At 37.8% G+C, this 19,288-nt stretch overlaps 2 protein-coding genes across 6 annotated transcripts in view; both read left to right on the top strand.

Moving 5' to 3' along the window:
* Nucleotides 1-146: 146 nt before the first annotated feature.
* Nucleotides 147-12,912, top strand: LOC139114579 (casein kinase II subunit beta). 5 transcript variants are annotated; one of them, XM_070676390.1, is made up of 7 exons: nucleotides 147-311; nucleotides 1,970-2,044; nucleotides 4,911-5,013; nucleotides 6,587-6,702; nucleotides 7,006-7,081; nucleotides 8,983-9,172; nucleotides 9,794-12,912. In XM_070676390.1, exons 2-7 carry the CDS (start codon nucleotides 1,973-1,975, stop codon nucleotides 9,921-9,923), a joined length of 687 nt encoding a protein of 228 aa, XP_070532491.1. In that variant the 5' UTR covers nucleotides 147-311; nucleotides 1,970-1,972; the 3' UTR covers nucleotides 9,924-12,912. The 5 variants fall into 5 exon arrangements, with proteins under 5 accessions (XP_070532491.1, XP_070532494.1, XP_070532492.1 ...); XM_070676393.1 differs by having other exon boundaries at nucleotides 166-311; nucleotides 9,569-12,912; XM_070676391.1 differs by having other exon boundaries at nucleotides 169-311; nucleotides 6,590-6,702.
* Nucleotides 12,913-18,978: 6,066 nt separating this feature from the next.
* The window catches only part of LOC139114559 (band 7 protein AGAP004871-like), a 110,302-nt gene continuing 109,992 nt past the window's right edge, over nucleotides 18,979-19,288 (top strand). Inside the window, exon 1 of the mRNA XM_070676357.1 lies at nucleotides 18,979-19,228. Coding sequence (XP_070532458.1) covers nucleotides 19,129-19,228 — 100 coding nt within the window. The 5' untranslated portion in view covers nucleotides 18,979-19,128. The remainder of the gene's footprint in view (nucleotides 19,229-19,288) is intronic.

Below are 19,288 nucleotides of genomic sequence, written 5' to 3'. Positions count from 1 at the left end.
GTTAAACGTAGAATTATGTTGAAACGACAGCATTTAATTGTGTAATTGAGAAACAAAGTTACTGGTAAACATTTAAGACAGAAACAACATGAGAATCATTAACCAATCGGGAAGTACTTTGCATGAAACTTTTTGTTTCACATTCCGAGCATGCGTACTATCTACAAAGTGAGAGCCAGATTTAAAGATGATCGCCATCCAGTGACAGAATCGACTGCAATTTACACCAATTTTTTTCTCAAAAACGTCGGCTTCAAACGCTGAATTTTTTAATTATTTATTTGTCAGAAATATTGCACGAATTTTAGTAGGTAAGTATCCTTTTATCACGAGTACATGCGAGAAATTTAGATATTTTGGACACCACTGTTTCATGTCCGCGCTGATCGAGTTGGCAGTGCATGTTCATAACTAACAGAAAACGCCGCTACAAGTCGCTTCCAATAGCTCTAATTGGACGGAACGTAGTTACAAAGGGGTGGCAAAAGGTCAGCCAGAAGGAGACTGTTAACAGGGGTTTGTATATATCTCATTTCGACAAAATGAAAATTCGTTTGAGAGCGAATCCTGCTGACTGTTGAGTAGTTGAGTGTTGTAGTGTTACGTTGTAAATGCGAGTGAACTGAACACAAGTCATAGTTCATACTCACTCCCATGCCCACAACGTAAAGGTGCGGGATTGCTAGATTGCCAAAATAGCCAACTTTGAGATATTTAGCAGCTATTCAGGTACGAGGGTTTACAGTCTCGACACCAAGGATATGAGCAGCTATTCAGCTAACTGTAGTTGGATTTCCAAAAGGAAGATATTATTCGCAAGCAGTGCAATCTAAATTTCTTATTCGCAGCGGACCCCATTCTCCGCTTTTGTTTTGGCCTCAATAGGGCTGTTCACAGTTTACGTCATCATTCTCTCATTGATATGCAAAAACAAATATTTGTCCGAATTTACAGATTACGCTTTTGAAAATTACTCAAGCAAGAATGACACATCTTAGTAGGTGACTGCTAGTGAAACAATGAATACTAAGAAACATATCTACGGCTCAAAAGTACAAGCTGCAAGAACAGCCACGCATGCAGCATTGATAAAATTTGTCCGCATTTCAGGCTGCATGTCTGATGTTGCATGCGTACAAACCTGTAACCGTGAACGATGCTATTATGTTTACACAATCTTTGCACAATCCAATCATCGTACAAAGCATAATGACATTAAAATGTGTGTCTAGCCTTGATGTACCACGGCTTGGCAATTGCTATTGATCCAGGCCCCAAGTTCCCTCTTTTCCCTATAAATAGTGCATATTTGAGACGCAAAACTGCTTGTAAGGGTAATAGGAGGTGCATTTGTACCATTGTTTGCGTCATGTATCTGAGATAACATTTAAATATTTTGTTTAATTCAGAAAACCGAACTTTCTGGTCTTTATCCCGCATGTCTATAGTTTACAACAGTTCACAGTGGCAGGTCAAATTCAGAGACAAATTGCACGTGTTTAGTTAATCACTTATAATTGGCACATCTGATTTATACAGTAATCACAATGAGTATTAAAATGGTCATTTGTACAATATCACGGTCTTAGACTAGTCCACTAGTTGTTTGGCGTTTCTCGTATGTACGTGGTAGAAATTTGCTCCTAATTCTGCATTCACCTCACTACAAACGTGACAGTCTGCTGAGGATTGTTTATAAGACCACACAGACTTGGGGCAGGTCTATCTCTGATTTAAGTTCGCAGAACATGTTTTATGAAGGATAATGGAGGTAACTAGCGTAGCCATGAAAAACACAAACGGTTAACCTTCCAATTTGCCTGCATTCCTCTCACTGCTGCCTTCATGTGACAAGTATATGCAAACTGCTTTCTATACAATCTTGATATTCACTATGTTACAAAGTTCATTCAGAAAGTATAATACTTGAGCATTAACTCTGTGCTCTTTATCTCCTCTTCTGTTTTAGGCAATGAGTAGCTCAGAAGAAGTCTCCTGGATATCGTGGTTTTGTGGGCTTAGGGGAAATGAATTTTTTTGTGAGGTTTGTAACTTTCCATGGTATAATCCTATGCCTGAAACAACACATATAAATAGTTCAGTTTCTTCAACTTGTAATTCTTAGTGTTACTTTAAGGTGGTTGGAAAGGCTATTTTTGCACCAATTCTTTTCTCAGAGTTAATGTCAGTTTCAAGTGTTAGAATCAAGATATTTAGTTCAAATTTTCAGGATATCTCCCTTAGTTAATATTTTCTCCAAAGAATATAAAAATTGTATATTTGCAGCCATGATTTTGAAATACGACACCATTAAATATTAAAATTTAATTTTTCATATTTTTTTTTACATATTTGAATTTAATAATAATTGGATAGTATTAATATTACCAAATTAGTTATAAATATGTTGACACTATTTATTGTAAGATTTGTACGGCAGGATTTGTAAATAAATTTGTTTTTATGATTTTACATGGGTTTATATATCAAAAATTATTAAAAATTCTTTCAAATTTCAAAATGTGATTTTTCAAAAAGTACTTCAAATACAGGAAAATTGTGCCGTACAAATCTTATCTGTAACCTTGTTAATAGGCTGTAAAAATTCCATGTTCATATCTCATTTCAAAGTTGGATTAAATTGGTATACAATTATGTAGGAAAACTGTATTCTGTCAAAAATGTTAAAAACAAGCCATATTTGCACCCCTCTTTTGAAGTCATAGAGCAGTTTTTTTTGTTAATCTCACTTTTGACACCTCTTTGACACTCAAAGAATCTAAAAATGCAGTTACAGGGCTCGACGCAAGGTCAAATCATCCACTAGCCCGAAGGACTAGTAGCAGTTCATTTTTAGTAGTCCTAAATGAAATCTACTAGTCCTGCTAAAAGCAAAGCCAAATGTTGCTCTCATGTTGTAAAGAGGTGTACGGTATATGACCATTCTCATATTTTTGTCGCAAAGGTTTTTAAAACCCAATAACTAACTTTCATGCAAGACTAGCACATTTGCTTACTGCAAAATGTTTAACTTTGAATCATATATAAACCACAAAAATAACCTGAATGAAATGTCCTGTGTAGGAGGAGAGGTCATGAAAATAGCCTATTACCATCAAGAATAAATTCAGACGTAGGAATGAATTTGTTGGAAAATTCTTCATAGCTCAGGTAGTGCGCCATTAATTTGCAAAGAACATGTTTGTTCATAATGGGGACAGATTTGTTTCTCCAGAACTGAAATTCATACAGCCATTCACAAATGTTCCTGTGGAGTGCCTTCATATTTTTGACATATATCACATTTTAAAATTGACCAGCTTGTGGGGAGGACCTCTCATTTGTAATAATGGTTTGTGAAAAATTTTGTTTTTAATAGTAAAAATGTTGCATTTTACCATTTCATGTGCTTGTGTCTTTTATGAGTTTTTGCCAGTTACTGGTCACAAAATGTGATTAGCACAAAAATAACCAATGACTCCCAGAAGTGATTGAATACAACAGTCTGATACACCCATTTCATACGTTGTTTTTTCACTACTGTTTTAAGGTTCACTTCACTATTATTGCCCCAATAATTTACACTTTTCCGCTAAAATGGCAAAACAATAAGTTGCTAGCACCAAGTTATCATCGGCGAGGAATTCCCTCACCTGTACAAGCAGTAGCAACTTGCCATAGGACTGTTTTGGCAAGCTAGATGGCTCTTTTTAAGATCAGCTTCAATCAAGCTAGGGGGTCTTGACTATATATGGAGGTCAGCATGTGGAGGGATTCTAAAGCAGGGTCAAGCTGGCTACGAACTGTCGGAGGTGTTGTTTGGGAATGCCCCTGAAGAAATCTTGAGAAAAATCTTTTTTGAAAGGCAAGGATACAGTGTTTGAACGAAATTATGGGGTTGCTCATGTTTTTAGGCGAAGTGATGAGCTTCAAGCAAACCAAAATACACGACGTGCAGACAATTCCGTTTGATGCTCAGCGTTGAGCCATGTTTCCCGGGGTCATGTTACTATGGCGTGTTAGATTCTCCGTAGCAGGTAAACTGTTTCATTTTAAGTTGGTGATCAATAAAGTTTGCTTCACTGTTTCACTGTCCAATTTGTTTGGGTAAAAGTTAGTTTATTTTTATATAAAATGATCGAGGCTTGGTTCATTCTTATCGAATGAGTGGCCCGGCGTTAGTTTTGTAGCAATAAACTTTCCTGGACAACTACGGAACTTGAAAATTGCACTAGTCCGCAGGACTACCTCCGAAGACATTTTTACTAGTCCTCTTGAAAATTTACTAGCCTCGGGCTAGTGGGCTAGCGCTTATGTCGAGCCCTGAGTTACAATAGCAGTCACTCACTCTGAATGCCAGCACCGCCTTGTCAAACTTTCCTGAAAAACAGCAAATAATGACTTTCCCTTTTCAAACATTTTATTAAAAGCTAGGGGACCTCTACCATAGTTAATACACTAAGGACTCCCTAACTTCTTCTTATTTGGTCAGTTTTTCAGAAGTTTTAACAGGCTATAACTCTGCAATGCCTTTGTGCCCAAATGTCTAGTTTTTTTTATTCCACAGAGAATGTTGACTACTTTTATATTTTAATAGTTTTGTTGAAATTTATAACTGACGCTCTAGCCTTTCCAACCACCTTAAGATAAAAGTTCAGTGATAGTGACTAAATATCAATTGTGACATGAATGTTGTATACTGATTGAGGGTAGGCTTTGTATTCACACAAAGACAAATCTCCTGCATGTCATTGGAGTAGATATAGTGAAAATAGATATAAGATATGTCTGTGATAAACACAACAGTTATTAACTGTTAGGCTTTCCTGTTGAAAGTCTTTGAGCAGTGTACTTTGTTGGCTTTTGAAATGTAATATAACAAACATTTTCATAATCTTCTACATCTGTAGGTCGATGAAGACTATATTCAAGACAAATTTAATTTAACAGGGTTAAATGAACAAGTCCCACACTACAGACAAGCATTAGATATGATATTAGATTTGGAACCAGGTAAGTATAAATGAAAGATATCATCATCCCTTGCATTTTTCAAGATATGAAGTGGTGATATATCTTCTGTCATTGTCATTAACAAATTTAAAGGCCTGTGCTGGCGTCAGATTGTCTGGCAGGAAAAGCTACATATTAGATAACAATTTCAATGGAAAACAAAAGGCTATGACACTCCATAATCCTCTTATAGACTAAAACAAACTTGATCCTGGGAATTAAGTCCCTGGCCTTTAAGCATTTTAGAACCTAAATCATTGAATGGAAAACATGAAGACTCACTTTGAATGTCTATGAATGTTTACATCAGAAGTGCCATATGTTATGTCACAGGGATACAAAAAACGATTGTTCTGTTTTTAAAGTGTTGCGCAAATGTAATTCACGAAGTATGGTGGCATGCATATTGTTAGTCCCCACGGACACCGTCCGGGGGGACTTATAGGTTTGGTCATGTCCGTGCGTGCGTGCGTGCGTGCGTCCGTCCGTGCGTCCGTCCGTCCGTTCACGCAGATATCTCAGAGATGCCTGGAGCGATTTCATTCAAACTTGGTACAAGGATTACTTCATATGTCATACAGATGCACGTCAATTTGTTTTTTGATACGATCCAATATGGCTGCCAGGCGGCCATTTTATTATGATTTTTTCATGTACAGAGCCATAACTCAGACATGTTTCAACTGATTTTATTCAAAGTTGGTACAGGACATTGACCAATGTCATAGATATGCACATCAATTTGTTTTGTGATACGATCCAATATGGCCGCCAGGCGGCCATTTTGTTACGATTTTTCATGTACAGAGCCATAATTCAGGCATATCTCAACTGATTTTATTCAAACTTTGTACAAGGACATTGACCTATGTCATACATATTCACGTCGATTTATTTTGTGATACGATTCAATATGGCCGCCAGGCGGCCATTTTATTACGATTTTTTCATGTACAGAGCCATAACTCAGGCATGTTTCAACTGATTTTATTCAAAGTTGGTACAAGGACATTGACCAATGTCATAGATATGCACGTCAATTTTTTTTGTGATACGATCCAATATGGCTGCCGTGCGGCCATTTTGTTACGATTTTTTCATGTACAGAGCCATAACTCAGGCATATCTCAACGGATTTTATTCAAACTTGGTACAAGGACATTGACCTCTGTCATACATATGCACATCGATTTGCTTTGTGATACGATCCAATATGGCCGACATGTGGCCATTTTATTACGATTTTCCATGTCCTGAACTACAACTCAGACATGTATCAAGCAAATTTTATTCAAAAGTATTTTTATCACAGACCTAAAGAAGAGGACTCTATCGTCTCTGAGGACATGTAATCAAAGTACCCATTAACAAGTGGGGACTGTGTCATCAACGATGACTTGTTGGAAAAAAAGCTGCCTCTCTTGGTATTTTCAAAAAGTACACAGTGTGTGACTACAAAAGTTTTCCAGGGCCACGTATTCCATGGAGTTCAGAGATGATGCAGACAGCTATATTTCTTCAGTTACAAGTTGTAGAGTTTATTGTCCGAGTAAATTTGCTGCTTGCTCCACAGATGATGATCTAGAAGAAAATCCAAATCAGAGTGATCTTATAGAACAGGCAGCAGAAATGCTGTATGGATTAATTCATGCAAGGTTCATCATGACAAACAGAGGAATTGCACTCATGGTAAGTAAATCTTTGGCTGGAAAGACCAACTGTGGAAACCCTTCTCACTTGAAAAATGCTCTTATTTGAATCTTTTCCATTACAAATTAGACATCGTGATCAGTGACCCTAAATACAGAGAAATCTTGACAAGCAAGTGCAAAATATATACAATTCATGGCATTGTCTTGCAGTTAGGGACACCTAAAGGACAGGTGACTCCAATCGCAAATCATTTTATCAAGTTTCAATATAAACAATGTTTGTGCAATTGTGCTAAAGTAAAAACATGCTCTCATATATTTTTCTTTCTATTCTTGACAGCTGGAAAAATATCTACAGGGTGATTTTGGACATTGTCCACGGGTATATTGTGAAAACCAGCATTGTCTACCAATAGGTAAGATCTTTTTCACAGAAAAGGGACCGTTTTACTTGCCATCATAACCATCATGCATTGATGGTAACACCTAGCTGTAGAGAGAACAATAAAAATGTAAAATAACCGGAAAAAAATACGGGTCTTTCTCAAGTTCTTGATGCATGTCTTGTAGATGAAATGCCAAGATTGTACCACCTTATCTTCTTTTCACTGATTGTCAAAGTATGATACCTTCAGGAATAAGACACTTTATGAAAGGTGTACTGTCAGAGATTTTAAAGTGTCCTATGTTGACCAACATAATGCATACCGTAAAATTCCCAATTGAAGCCGCGGCTTGTATTAGAAACATTTTTGAGGACCCCTGGGATCACGCACTGAAGTCCTGGTGCGGCTTCAATTACGTACATTTCCTGTGTTTCGATATTTTTCTCAATGCTCACCAAGCATTGCAGGGGCAATCGCTATTGTTATGCAAATTAGTACCAATGAATTCTGCGTGAATAAATTACCCACATAAAAAGCCCCTACCCTTGTGTAACTCACATATAGAAACGTTAGGAGAGTGTATTTGGTCGTTAAACTTGGTAAAATTCCTTTTAGATAATAAGGAAACTATTAAAAGATGTTAAAACAATGGGAAACTGGAGTTCCCTTGACAGCATCGTAAGGAAAATGTGACACGTTTTTCCAGTACTTTCTTGATTCTCTGACCCTGCTGACCCCCGTCCCCTAAATAGAATAGTCTCACTAAGGTCAGCCATGTTGACTAGCAGCGGCAGCAGCATGCATGATGTCTTTGTTTCAAGTGTAGGGGTTTTTGGACGCTGAAATTTCACAAAAATGTCACTTCTGTATTCAGAGATTGTACAATCAATTTCTTTGGACGTGTAAGTCGATTTTGAAAGCGATAGAAGATCAAATGGTTTTGAAAAAAATCGTGCATAAAATTAGCATAAATTAAGCGTCCATGGCAGATGGGTCCCCTTGATTTACAGCTGTCTTGTGTTGCCGAACCGGTGGCTCATACTCGGATAGTGCAATAAAGGCAAGTGAATGACCTTTGGTAACTTTACTGGCATGTTTTTGTGAACTGTTTTGTGGTCAAATTTTATTTTCTCATGATCAAAAACGGAACGTGCAAGCTTATATGCACCCACCATGGTCATTCAGCAGCCACATGCAGTACAGTATAGGCAGTTCATTATGTCAATATGATGCAGGTGGTGTTGTTGTACGTCAGGCATCGGTAAGGGTACGTGGGTATTGAATGAAAACTACGTATTTGAAACATGGTATCTCAATCTCTCAACTATTTTAACTTGTACACAAACACCGTTGCTTCAAAATTGTTGCATCAGGTAATTGACTATGGCGGTGTTTACCACACTGACAAAAACTTCGGCCGTGTTCAAACATACACACAAACGTGCCGATATACATGGGGCATTGTTTGTACTTTGTTACTATCAATGACAAAATGCACAATGGTAGTAGTGTTAAAAAGGAACTTTTTATTGGGTATTTTTTCTGTAAGAAAGACACCTGTCAATCATTAGCACAAGTGGATGAGGCAACGCAAGCCAGCTGGTGTGAATTTCAGCATGCATTGTTTCATGATGGGCTCAGAGAAGGGGTGCGGCTTCTATTATGGTACAATTCAAAAACCCAAAATGGGCAAACAATGAGCCAAGACAAAGTTTCAAAGTCAGGGTGCGGCTTCAATTAGAGGTGCGGCCTCAATTGGGAATTTTACGGTACTCACAGTACCTGAAGTTGCTGTTGCTGTGGTATACTTTTGACATTGCTAGAAATGTGCACATTGCTATCTGATATCTTTGAAGGTGTGTTGTGATGTGGTACACAGGGTATGTTAGGGTCACAACAATTTCAGCTCACCTGAACAATGTCCTCTATAGGGTTGTCAGATGTTCCGGGTGAAGCAATGGTCAAACTATACTGTCCCAAATGTCAAGACGTGTACACTCCAAAGTCATCAAGACATCACCACACTGATGGGGCTTACTTTGGTACAGGATTTCCTCATATGCTGTTTATGGTCCATCCAGAAAACAGACCCAAGCGTCCACCAAATCAGTTTGTTCCAAGGTACATTTATTTCACCATTTCATGTTTGATTTATCAGCTCATTGATATTTCATTCACATATATCACCAGTAGAATTCATATCATCAAGTATGACGGCGATACTAGACGTTTTGCTAAGTGCTGTGTTTAATCTTAACAGCCCTACAATATTGCTGCAAAATGAGAAAATGTTGGTAATGCTCTTAAGCTGAAAAAAGCTGCAAAAAAAATCTCTGTGCTCTGTAGTGTAGGGTTGCTGATGCTTGCAAAAAATTCGCAAGGTCCCTATATTTTTGTTTCTTTTTTTCCCTTTTTGATATTGACCTCTTAGTTCAGTCGACTGAGTAGACAACAAGGTGTAATACAATCTGTGCCTTGTTTTTTTTTTCTTTTTTTCTGTATCTTCCATGTATACAGATTGTATGGTTTCAAGATTCATCCCTTGGCCTACGATTTGCAATACCAAGCAGCATCACGCAACCGCTCTGCTTTACCACGCGCCAGCGGTCAACACAACAAGTGACCCGGGCCCCGCATGTTATAATTTAGCCACCCCATAGGCATAGTAAAAGAGAGCAAAATAGAGTCAGAGAGAGTTTCATCCTTTAATCAGTTTCCTCTGGTGTTGTTTCCGTCTTGCAGATTGTATGGGTTCAAGATACACCCGACAGCATACCAGATCCAAGCCCAGGCTGCGTCATCTCGTAATCGCACTGCCGCCTCCGCCCGGCCTCGCTCCACAAAACCCCACTATAAGCAAGTTTGTCACTAAATCATGTTTGCTACAGATAACTCTAGTCTCATTGAAGTGCTCGGCTTTTTTTTATTTTTTACTTTTCACCAAGATTCATTATATTGTCCTCAAAAACAGCTTAATGTATTGACAATTTCAATTCAACTCCCAAATTTGACAAGTACACATGATGAAAAGTACTTAAAAACTTGTGATTCAGCGTGATCTTGGTGTTAATTGTTTTTCAAATTTAATAAAATGAAGAAAATACTGAAATTGGCTTTGGTAAAGAAAAATTTATTTACAAGATTAGAATTTACAAAAGTGTAGGAGAATACACTGGCCCGCTGACCTGACCAATCGGAGAGCCGCTGCTTTGTGTGGGCATGTGCAACATTACGGTGATATCCTGCATGTTGACATGACAACCTACCTTCAGAATTTCTGTTTTTGTTTTGTTTTGTTTTGTTTGTGCTTGTGGAATACTTGACTCCTAGTTAACAGAGCATGTTTCTAGATGTGTAATTCATGACAAGTGGAATTGTGTGTATCTTTGACCTTTGAATGGAGTAGTGGTGTATCTCTTTTATATGCCTATGGTGGTGAGCATTGTAGAGAGAAGTGTCAAGGATTCTTGGCAGTTGTTCCCCTTGAAGAGTGTCAGAAAGCAAAAACACAAACTGAAAGAAGAACCGGTTTTGTTTTTGTCATTGAAACTAGCTGTAGAGATTTGAACATGATGGCAGAAGTGGCCTTGCTGATATCCACACCCTTTCACTTTGGTACATTGTTTGACTTCATTGTTAACAATAATGAAGGTTAAACCAGAAGATACTAAAATTGGCACAAAAAGGATTAATTTAGCACTTGTATTTATATTCGCAACACCAAGCTGCAGTGTGCAAGTCCAGCTTGTAATATCTTCTTTTCATAGTTGCTGCCAATTTGGAAGTTTTTCCAAAGTGTGTGGATTTGTCAGACCGAGTATGTAGTGATATTTACAGTGACATGTACGTATCACACATACACTGATTCCATTACCTTTAGTCAGTTGCTGCTGATGTCATGAACCACTCACCATCGACGATGTGATGTTACTGCTCAAGGTTTTGATCAAGTGGTTGTACATTGACTGATTACAAATTGGTCAAAGAATTCAAAAAAGCCTGCTTCCTCACAGTGTACCAGTACGTGAGCTAATTCCTTTTACAGTTAAAGTCAACTGCTGACTTAAAAACAAACTGATAATTGACAGCAATGGCCAATTATTATCATTGCAGTCTGCTTTGCCTGATGTAATCCTAACATGGCACGTAAAAAACATGGCTCTTTATGTACAGCGATAGCAGCAATTAAGCACGCATTGAATGTTCTCCATAATTGACAAACTTCACCCTTTTTTCAGCGAACATTGGAACAGTCCTATTGTTGATAGTGACATGGCTGAACCCACTGTCTCATGGATGCGGGTGAAAGGGGTACACTTCATGCTATTAATGATATCTCAAAAAAATGTATTGTCATTAAAAATGTCAAATTGAAGTTATTCAAGACCCCAATATAGATTTATTGACACCAGCAATAAATATCATGCCCTGCCCAGGTTGGATATCACATCATCAAATTTATACCAGTTTGGTACTTCCGTCAGAAAGAAAAAACGGAGGTGGTGTATGCATGGAACATTTGACAATCTTGATTACCCTTCAAATGATTGTACAATTGACCAGGAATCCTTGAATCTACTCTCAGCAAACATGCAAAATACCAATTTGTGTATGATAATCTTGACATTTCTATATTTAAACAAGCCACAAGAATTTTTCCCTGTAGTCTTTGAAAGATGTTTAGATGGGTGTACATGTACTTTTGAATAGAAAATGACAATAATAATTACAGGCCAGAGTAAGTTGGTGTTCTGTGGGTGTTTTAGGTAAAAATGCATGTTAATAGAAGGGCAGTTTGACAAGTCTATGTTGAAGCAGTATCTGTCAGCAGAATACCAAATGCTGTATATTTTTGTGCTGCAGTCAGTTATTGGTTTAGAAAACATCTTTGTTATTTGAAGGGAAATTTGCAATACTGTTGCATGTGTTTGTGCAGAAATCACTGAGAGACCACAATATTGTTTATTATATGCGTAAAATGCTCGTATATTCATGTGATTTACCCATGTTTCTGCATATTACCTCTTCTTAGAATTTTGCTGAGCCTGGCATATCATGCCGTCCTATCTTGGTTGTCACAGATATTCAGAACTTTTTTTTGCAGAAACCATAATAGCTGATTCTGTTCTAACTGCATTCAGACTTCTATTAACATGCCAAGATATCAAAGGGGTCTTTCTTTCATGATTGCATGTCAAAGTAGATGTAGTTGAATGACTGCCTTTGATTTCAACATTAACTAGAACACAATAGTTTGTAATACCGGTAGTTCTGCCGTTTCCAATACCTGAACGTTTCCCAGAGATTGTACACTGGTTTCCACTCATACTACATGTACTAGGCTAAAGTACTTGGAGATTCATCACTCACGGGTGCTAGCCATGCTCCCCCATATACATGTAATGATGTCTGTGATGTGAGAGAGAGAGTGTAGGGAGCACCTTTGAGTGACAGATCTGCCTGTCTACACATACTAATGTGACATCAACTTGCAACTTTTGATGAGCACATAGTTGTCTTCGTCTGTGTAACATTTTCAACAGCCTGACATGATGTCTGCTTGTGGATGTCAATGGGACTAATCGTTCTCCACAAAGTAGTGTCAACAGTGATACACAATGGATGTAACAGTCTCTTGTACAAGGAACTGAAGATGACAGGATCAAGGATAACTGAATCTGCGGAGTGTATCTTTTGTGCAGAGCGCTGTGATCAGATTATTCATGTGGTCATACATCCAGGGCAGTTGCTTTGATTACATTTCACTGAATTGACAAGCAGTGTAAAATTAAATCCAAACATAGATGTACATTATACTGTGATTTGATTATATAATTAAATATTTCATTTATTAACAAAAAGTGATCGGTAGAATGGTCTTGTTTGATGTGCCCATTGTCTTCCATTGTTTTAATTGCATAATTGGAAGTCCTGCAAGCCCCTGTAGCAGAGCGTGTGTCATCACTTTTGTTTTGCAATTTGCAGGGATAAGATTTTTGACGCATGCAACATATATGCTACTTTGAGATTTACAGTGCACTGTAATAGACAGATAAGACAAGAAGAGAGAGTTGCAGACACTTTTAAAAAATACTAGACTGGCCCCCAGTCACTTGGCTTTTCTGCGCAGCAGTTACTGTGGGCAATTGTGTTCACTACATGATCATACCCAACAGCCTGCTGAAGTTTATTTCTTCAGTTTATTCTATTTCGACATTTTTATGCCCACAGACTTTGAGCAAGTTCAAAAAAGAACAATGGTACAATGTAGTTTCTTTTTGTTGACAAAAACCCTACGGTTAAACTTGAACTGGGGTTCTCTCATTTACCTTGGTCATCACTCTTGTTTGCATCCATAACGGAGATGATTACTGAAATTTACTATTTTGGTGTAATCAATAATGTTATGCAACCCATAAGAAATATTGATGTGAATATCAGTATAGCTAAGCCAGTACAACAATGGTCAATACCAGGGCTGCACTTACAGCAGCTAATGTCAGAACAGACAGGAGAAAGGTGCCTGTAACGGTTGTTCAAAAGGTTTGTATGACCTACCCTTGAAATGAAGACATTTTAGCGTGAGCAAATTCATTATTTCAACTGTTAAGCCCCTGTTGATGAACAGAGTAAGAGAAATTTCAAGTCTTTAGGAGTAGGTCAAACCTGGAATTTGAATGAACCACAGTAAAAAGAAAATCGCGTACACATATGCACATGGAAGTATATGTATTTGTTTGCGTTTTTGCACATAGGTTTGTGCCATCATCTTGGGGTCTCTTTAGCATAGTGGGTCTGTGGAATGAAGCAAGTCCTTTTTATTCTGGAGTAGAACCATGAAATAAAGGAAATGTATCGAACAAAATTTACTGTAAAAAAATTGTTAGAAGGTAATGTTACTGGAGGCCTTGGAATTGCTCTGAAGCGCCATCATTTACTGTATGTATCACATTGCTAGTGCAAATTGGTTCATTATTGATTCTGGGAGAGCTAGTCTTGTTGTCAGATAAATTAGTGTCCCAGATGTCTTTTTATGTTAAGGACTGGTTAGTGCATTCTGTTTACTTCTGTGGCATCCAACCATTGGAAAATTCTATCAGCCTCTATATTAGTTTGTTTCAAATATGTAATTTTTCTGCAAGGAGAGTGTGTTTTGCATTAACTCTTGAGTCTTGTTTCCTGTCAGTGTAGCGGAGAGGATGCACTCAGTCTATCAAGGTAATTTGAACACAATGAAAATTTCAGGGAGGACAGCGAAAACTCACTACGGCTACGTACCCACCATGATTTGAAAAAATTCCCCCACGACCTCAAGTTTTTCCTTTTCAATGCTCGCCGCTGAGAAAACTCTCCCATGGCCTTCTTCCTATGTCAAAACCTAGCTACAGTGCCTTCTACCCACTACATGAATTTGCCCCCTTGTTAACAAACCCTCACAAAACAGTTCTACTCCCTGCCTGCCCACCTGCTGGACATTTGTCCATTTTGGTCGCCGATGAAAGAATGTTTTTTCAGACTCCTCCTTTCCGTGGCCGCTGAAATTAAAAACATCTTTACCTATGGTCAAGAAACCACTTGTGAACAACTTTGTTCACAAACAGCTTTGTTTCGCTGCCCCTGCTATTCGTTTATTTATTTATTTATTTTGAAGGCCAACACAGATATGATACAGTTTAAACCATATACATCCGCACTTACAGGAGGATTTTGGTAAAAAAACATATAACATAATGTTACAGGACAAGAGAACTAGTTACAACAAATAACACACCACAAGGACAAAACATAAAATAAAAACAAACACTTTTAGCTTTTCTTTTAAAACGCAAAACAGAAATATTAAAAATTGGCAGACATTGATAAAAACTATTATTCCTTAATAACAAAGGAGAAAGGACTTCAAAAAGACTTTAAGTTCTTTAATACTTCGTATAATAGGTTTGTGAAATGAAATTTCCCACAGTAAAGTGGGCAATTATTGTCTTGTGCCATGACAAGTTTGCATTTATCAGGCGTATGATGAATGTAAGGGAACAGGTGTGCCTTTGTTTTTAGGGCCTTATTTATGTATTGGAGCAGTCTGGTTTTTCCTAGACAGATGTTTTCTTTTTTGATATTTTTTCACATTGGGAAATTTTGCTTTTGTTTTTGTTTTTGTTTTTGTTTTGGAGTAACTTTTGTGTGTCATTACGAGAAATAAAACATGGACACTCTCCCAACCTAGTTGGGGAGCACCGCATTACTGTATACATACTTCGTGTTTATACCTCTAATTACACTGGGGTCATGATTGGACCAGTGGTGCAATGCTGGCCACAATGCTGTTTGCCAAAGGACATTACCAGTATCTGGTGCAGTATGGCGCCACCAACGGGGATATGTTGGCATAACTTTGGTGGCCAAGCTCAGCGCAGCGCAATAATAATTCGTCGCAAAGCAACGGCACAACCGCTGTGACCTTCCTTTCTTTGCTATTGTAATTGTTTGATTGAAGTTAGAAAATAAAGTAAATTCAGTTTATACAAACAAACTTCTGAATGTGAAAATATCTCAAAATGTTAAGATAGTATGCGCCTCGAAAGTGAAAGATTAAACTTTTGCTCAAACTTTCCTCAAGGAATCTTTGAACCATCTCTTCAAAATCAAGAATAAAAATATCGGGGGTCACCGTGCAAATTTTGGTACGACAGAATCAAATAACCAAAGATTTACCGTTATTTGAAATTAAAAATGGCCGCCATCCCCATGTTATCTCTATGGGGAAAAAACAAAAACATTTTCGAATGTCAAAAAACTAATAAGCTGGTGAAATGTTTTTTTTTTACCAAGAGCTTTAAAATGAACCCCAACAAGAGGTATATCAGAAAAGAATTGTAAAAATTAGACGGTTCAAATATCTGTCCCCGAAGCGTGTTCTACCTTAAAATGGCAACCTGTTTAAATGTCGTCATAAAATGATCAACAATGTTCTGTCATGTATCGAAAGAGAAAGTGAATCCTGGCGTCCCTGTTTTGGGGCTACTTTAATTTCTTTGAAATCATTTCAAAGAAATTAAAGTTCATGACAATTTACTTTTGCAAATGCATCTACGTCGTCACCGCATACTTGTGTAGGCAAATTAAATAATCTCGAAGATCGTCACCTGAAGCCCTGTCAGGAGAGTCTGTGGGAACACAGACGAGTTTTATCTGGCGAGTGACTTTTATTTTCTTTGATAGGTTGATAATCAGAAAGACTATCAGTTTAGCAAATAAGCTCTACGACCCTAGCTGAATTTGATGGGGCACGGTATTTGGTATGTGAGAATTATTTTAACGAAAACTTTGTGAAATGTGATCAGATTATTACTGAACAGATTCCTTTGCCTTAGGGGTGGACCATTTGATATCCTGGGGGGGGGGGGGGCTTGGAAGATTGGTGGAGAGCCATTATTTTTTTTCCCACGTGCTACACCATGAATTATTTTTTTCTACAGGGCATATGCTGGCAACTTTTTTTTTCACTTTCCTTCTTCGAGATATATTTTTTTTACCAAATTTCGGTGCAATGTTTGTTTGCTTGGTTTTTCAAACCCAGTAACAAGACGCTGTTCTATCGCACACAGACTATATTCAAGAAACTAAATGAAGTTATGTAAATACATGTACATTTTTGACTCACTTTACAAAAACATATTTGTAAAATCATGTACATTTATGGCATTTACTTGTCGGTGTTGTCCTTATATTGAAAGTAGCCGGGTAATTTAAGCAAGTAGACGGGTGGACTGCGAGGGAGCGAAGCGACTGAGTGGCGAGTGAGCGTAGCGAACGAGGGGGGAGAGTGCGAGAGGGGGGTGTCCCCCCTCTTGCAAGGCGAAAAATGAAATTTTGGAGTGGAAATGGTTTTCTCTGGTGGCATCTGAGGTGACATTTACTGACTGAAACAGTACTTTTGTTGTGTGTCTTAGACGTGGCTCACATACAACAAAACAAACAAACATGATTTTGTTTTGTTTGTATTATTTATGACACACTTATGGTTTTATTTGCAGTGAAGATGTAACATTTAATCTTAAATCACCTGCTGTCTGCTCATTTCATTGCCCATTTCCCATTCTTCATTACCATGTATAGTAGTTTCCCCAAAACCATCAAACTCATTCAATTCTAATCAAAACACATTCGCTTTTGTTAAGAAAAACATTGGTAAGATAATTCACTATAACAGTGTTCGCATTTACGAATAAAACATGCGTATATAGAAAACTCATAACAATGAAAAAATGTGTAGAGAGTCGATCCAATGTGTAATAATATTACGCATTGGATTGAGTCTCTACGCATTTTTTCATTGTTATGAGTTTTCTATACGCAAACGATAATAGTAAAATGTTTGCAGGCTGTCTCTCTTCTTGTGGTATTTTGACAAAATCCTTACATTCAGATTTACACATTTCTGGAAAACACTGGTGAGCAATTTCAATTTCAGCATACTTCCTCTAATCAGAAGGTCATGTATACTGTACAATTGTTCATATTCAGTTATTGTTCCTCAAGCTTGAAATGGTTTATGCTTTATAAAACTCCAGAGCTACTGCTTGATTTTTATTGATGCTGCAGTGTGCATCGAACAATTGCCAAGATTTTTTTTTTCCGAGTCACAATGGTCCATAATTGTTTTTCCATCAGCCACTTAAAGCCAGATTTTTTTTTTCGAGCAACTCCACCTGGCATCTTTTTTTTTCCCCAAATCTTCCAAGCCCCCCCCCCGGATATCAAATGGTCCACCCCTTATAATGTTCTCGAAGCTCTCCTTTTCAACTTTTCAAGAATCAGAGTCAACTCCAAGGCGATTAACAAAGCGCAGAACATGCTTCGGTCTTTTCATAGGCGAAGTCCATTCATGTAAAGGATAATTTTTAACTGTAGCACACACAGGCGCTTCGACCGTCGCTCCGCGAAGCCCGTCAGATACATGTACAACTTTTTTAATTGTTTCCGATGGGCTCGGCGAAGTGACGATCGAAGTGCCCGTGGGAGTAGACCTAGCTATTAAAACATTTAAAACAAGCTCTCTTTCATTTCCAGATCTTTTTGGAAATGCAGCTATACTACCCGAAATGCTTCAGTATTTGAAATTATTTGAAACTTTTCCGAGTTTCGAAAATTTCATGTGCCCCACGGTTATGCAAAGATCAGGTAGGAGCGAGATCCCTTAAATGCTTGCCCTTGAGAGCTGAAGTAAATTGATGTAAACTTGGCGAGGGCGATATTTCATCGTATATGTTAATATGGACTCAACTAACTGAGGACATTTTAAATGCATCATAAAACGTTTACCTTCAAATATATCTATATGTTTGAAAATGAAAACTACCTGACTAATGATAGCCTTCCACATTTTTGGCAAATGGATATTACAATATTTTTTTCAGTCGACATACTGTTTTTATTTGTTAAAGAGGGTCGATCATCGCCATGGCATAAAGTGAACTTTATTATCCTACCAGTGAAAAAGCGATGATCCCCCTTCGCGGATTCCAGAATTACGATGACCCCCTGGATTTTACCGCCCCCCGGCCGTAAAAACTGAACGGTCCCTAACTTACTATGGGTACACTGGCAAAGTGTTGCCAATGTCAGTCACGTAGTCGTGTATAGAAAGCATAATTATATTCCCTTAAAATATTGAGAAAGATTAACATTTTAATATAATTTTCAAAAAGATACGATTTGAGTTGTTATCATAAATAATAGGTCTAATTATCATACAATTGTTATTTCTCTACACACTTATTCACATGTTGCTAACCTTTTCGATGATAGAAATAAACTAATCCTTCAGCATGGAACAGAGAGTTTTGCCCTCATTTGAAATTATTCCTCAAGCGAAAAAGTGCGGGTCGGAGGAGAGAGTAGAAAGTTGTCATGTTAGGGGGTCTGATATTCAGACTCGATTCACCGAGAAATTTGCATACTGTCTTCTGTTGCTGTGTGGGCTTTACAATCGCAATCGTCGGCTTTTGTGATACGCTTGCTCTTTATCATCCCTTGCTTGCGTAAAATCGTCAAAGCGGATCCACAACCAGACGTGTATGTCGAGTAATCGAGTGACACCAGAACCCAGCGAAGACGAGAATTTAATGATGGCGGAGCGTAACAAAGGATCCGGGACCATAGATATGCCCATTGGAGGTAAGGAAAGTGATATATGGGGGATGGGTAGGGAGAGAAGGATTTCCCGAATGCAGTTCC

This window comes from Ptychodera flava, chromosome 16 (assembly GCF_041260155.1).
Source record: "Ptychodera flava strain L36383 chromosome 16, AS_Pfla_20210202, whole genome shotgun sequence".
NCBI lineage: Eukaryota > Metazoa > Hemichordata > Enteropneusta > Ptychoderidae > Ptychodera > Ptychodera flava.
This window is presented reverse-complemented; position numbering and strand designations above follow the sequence as displayed.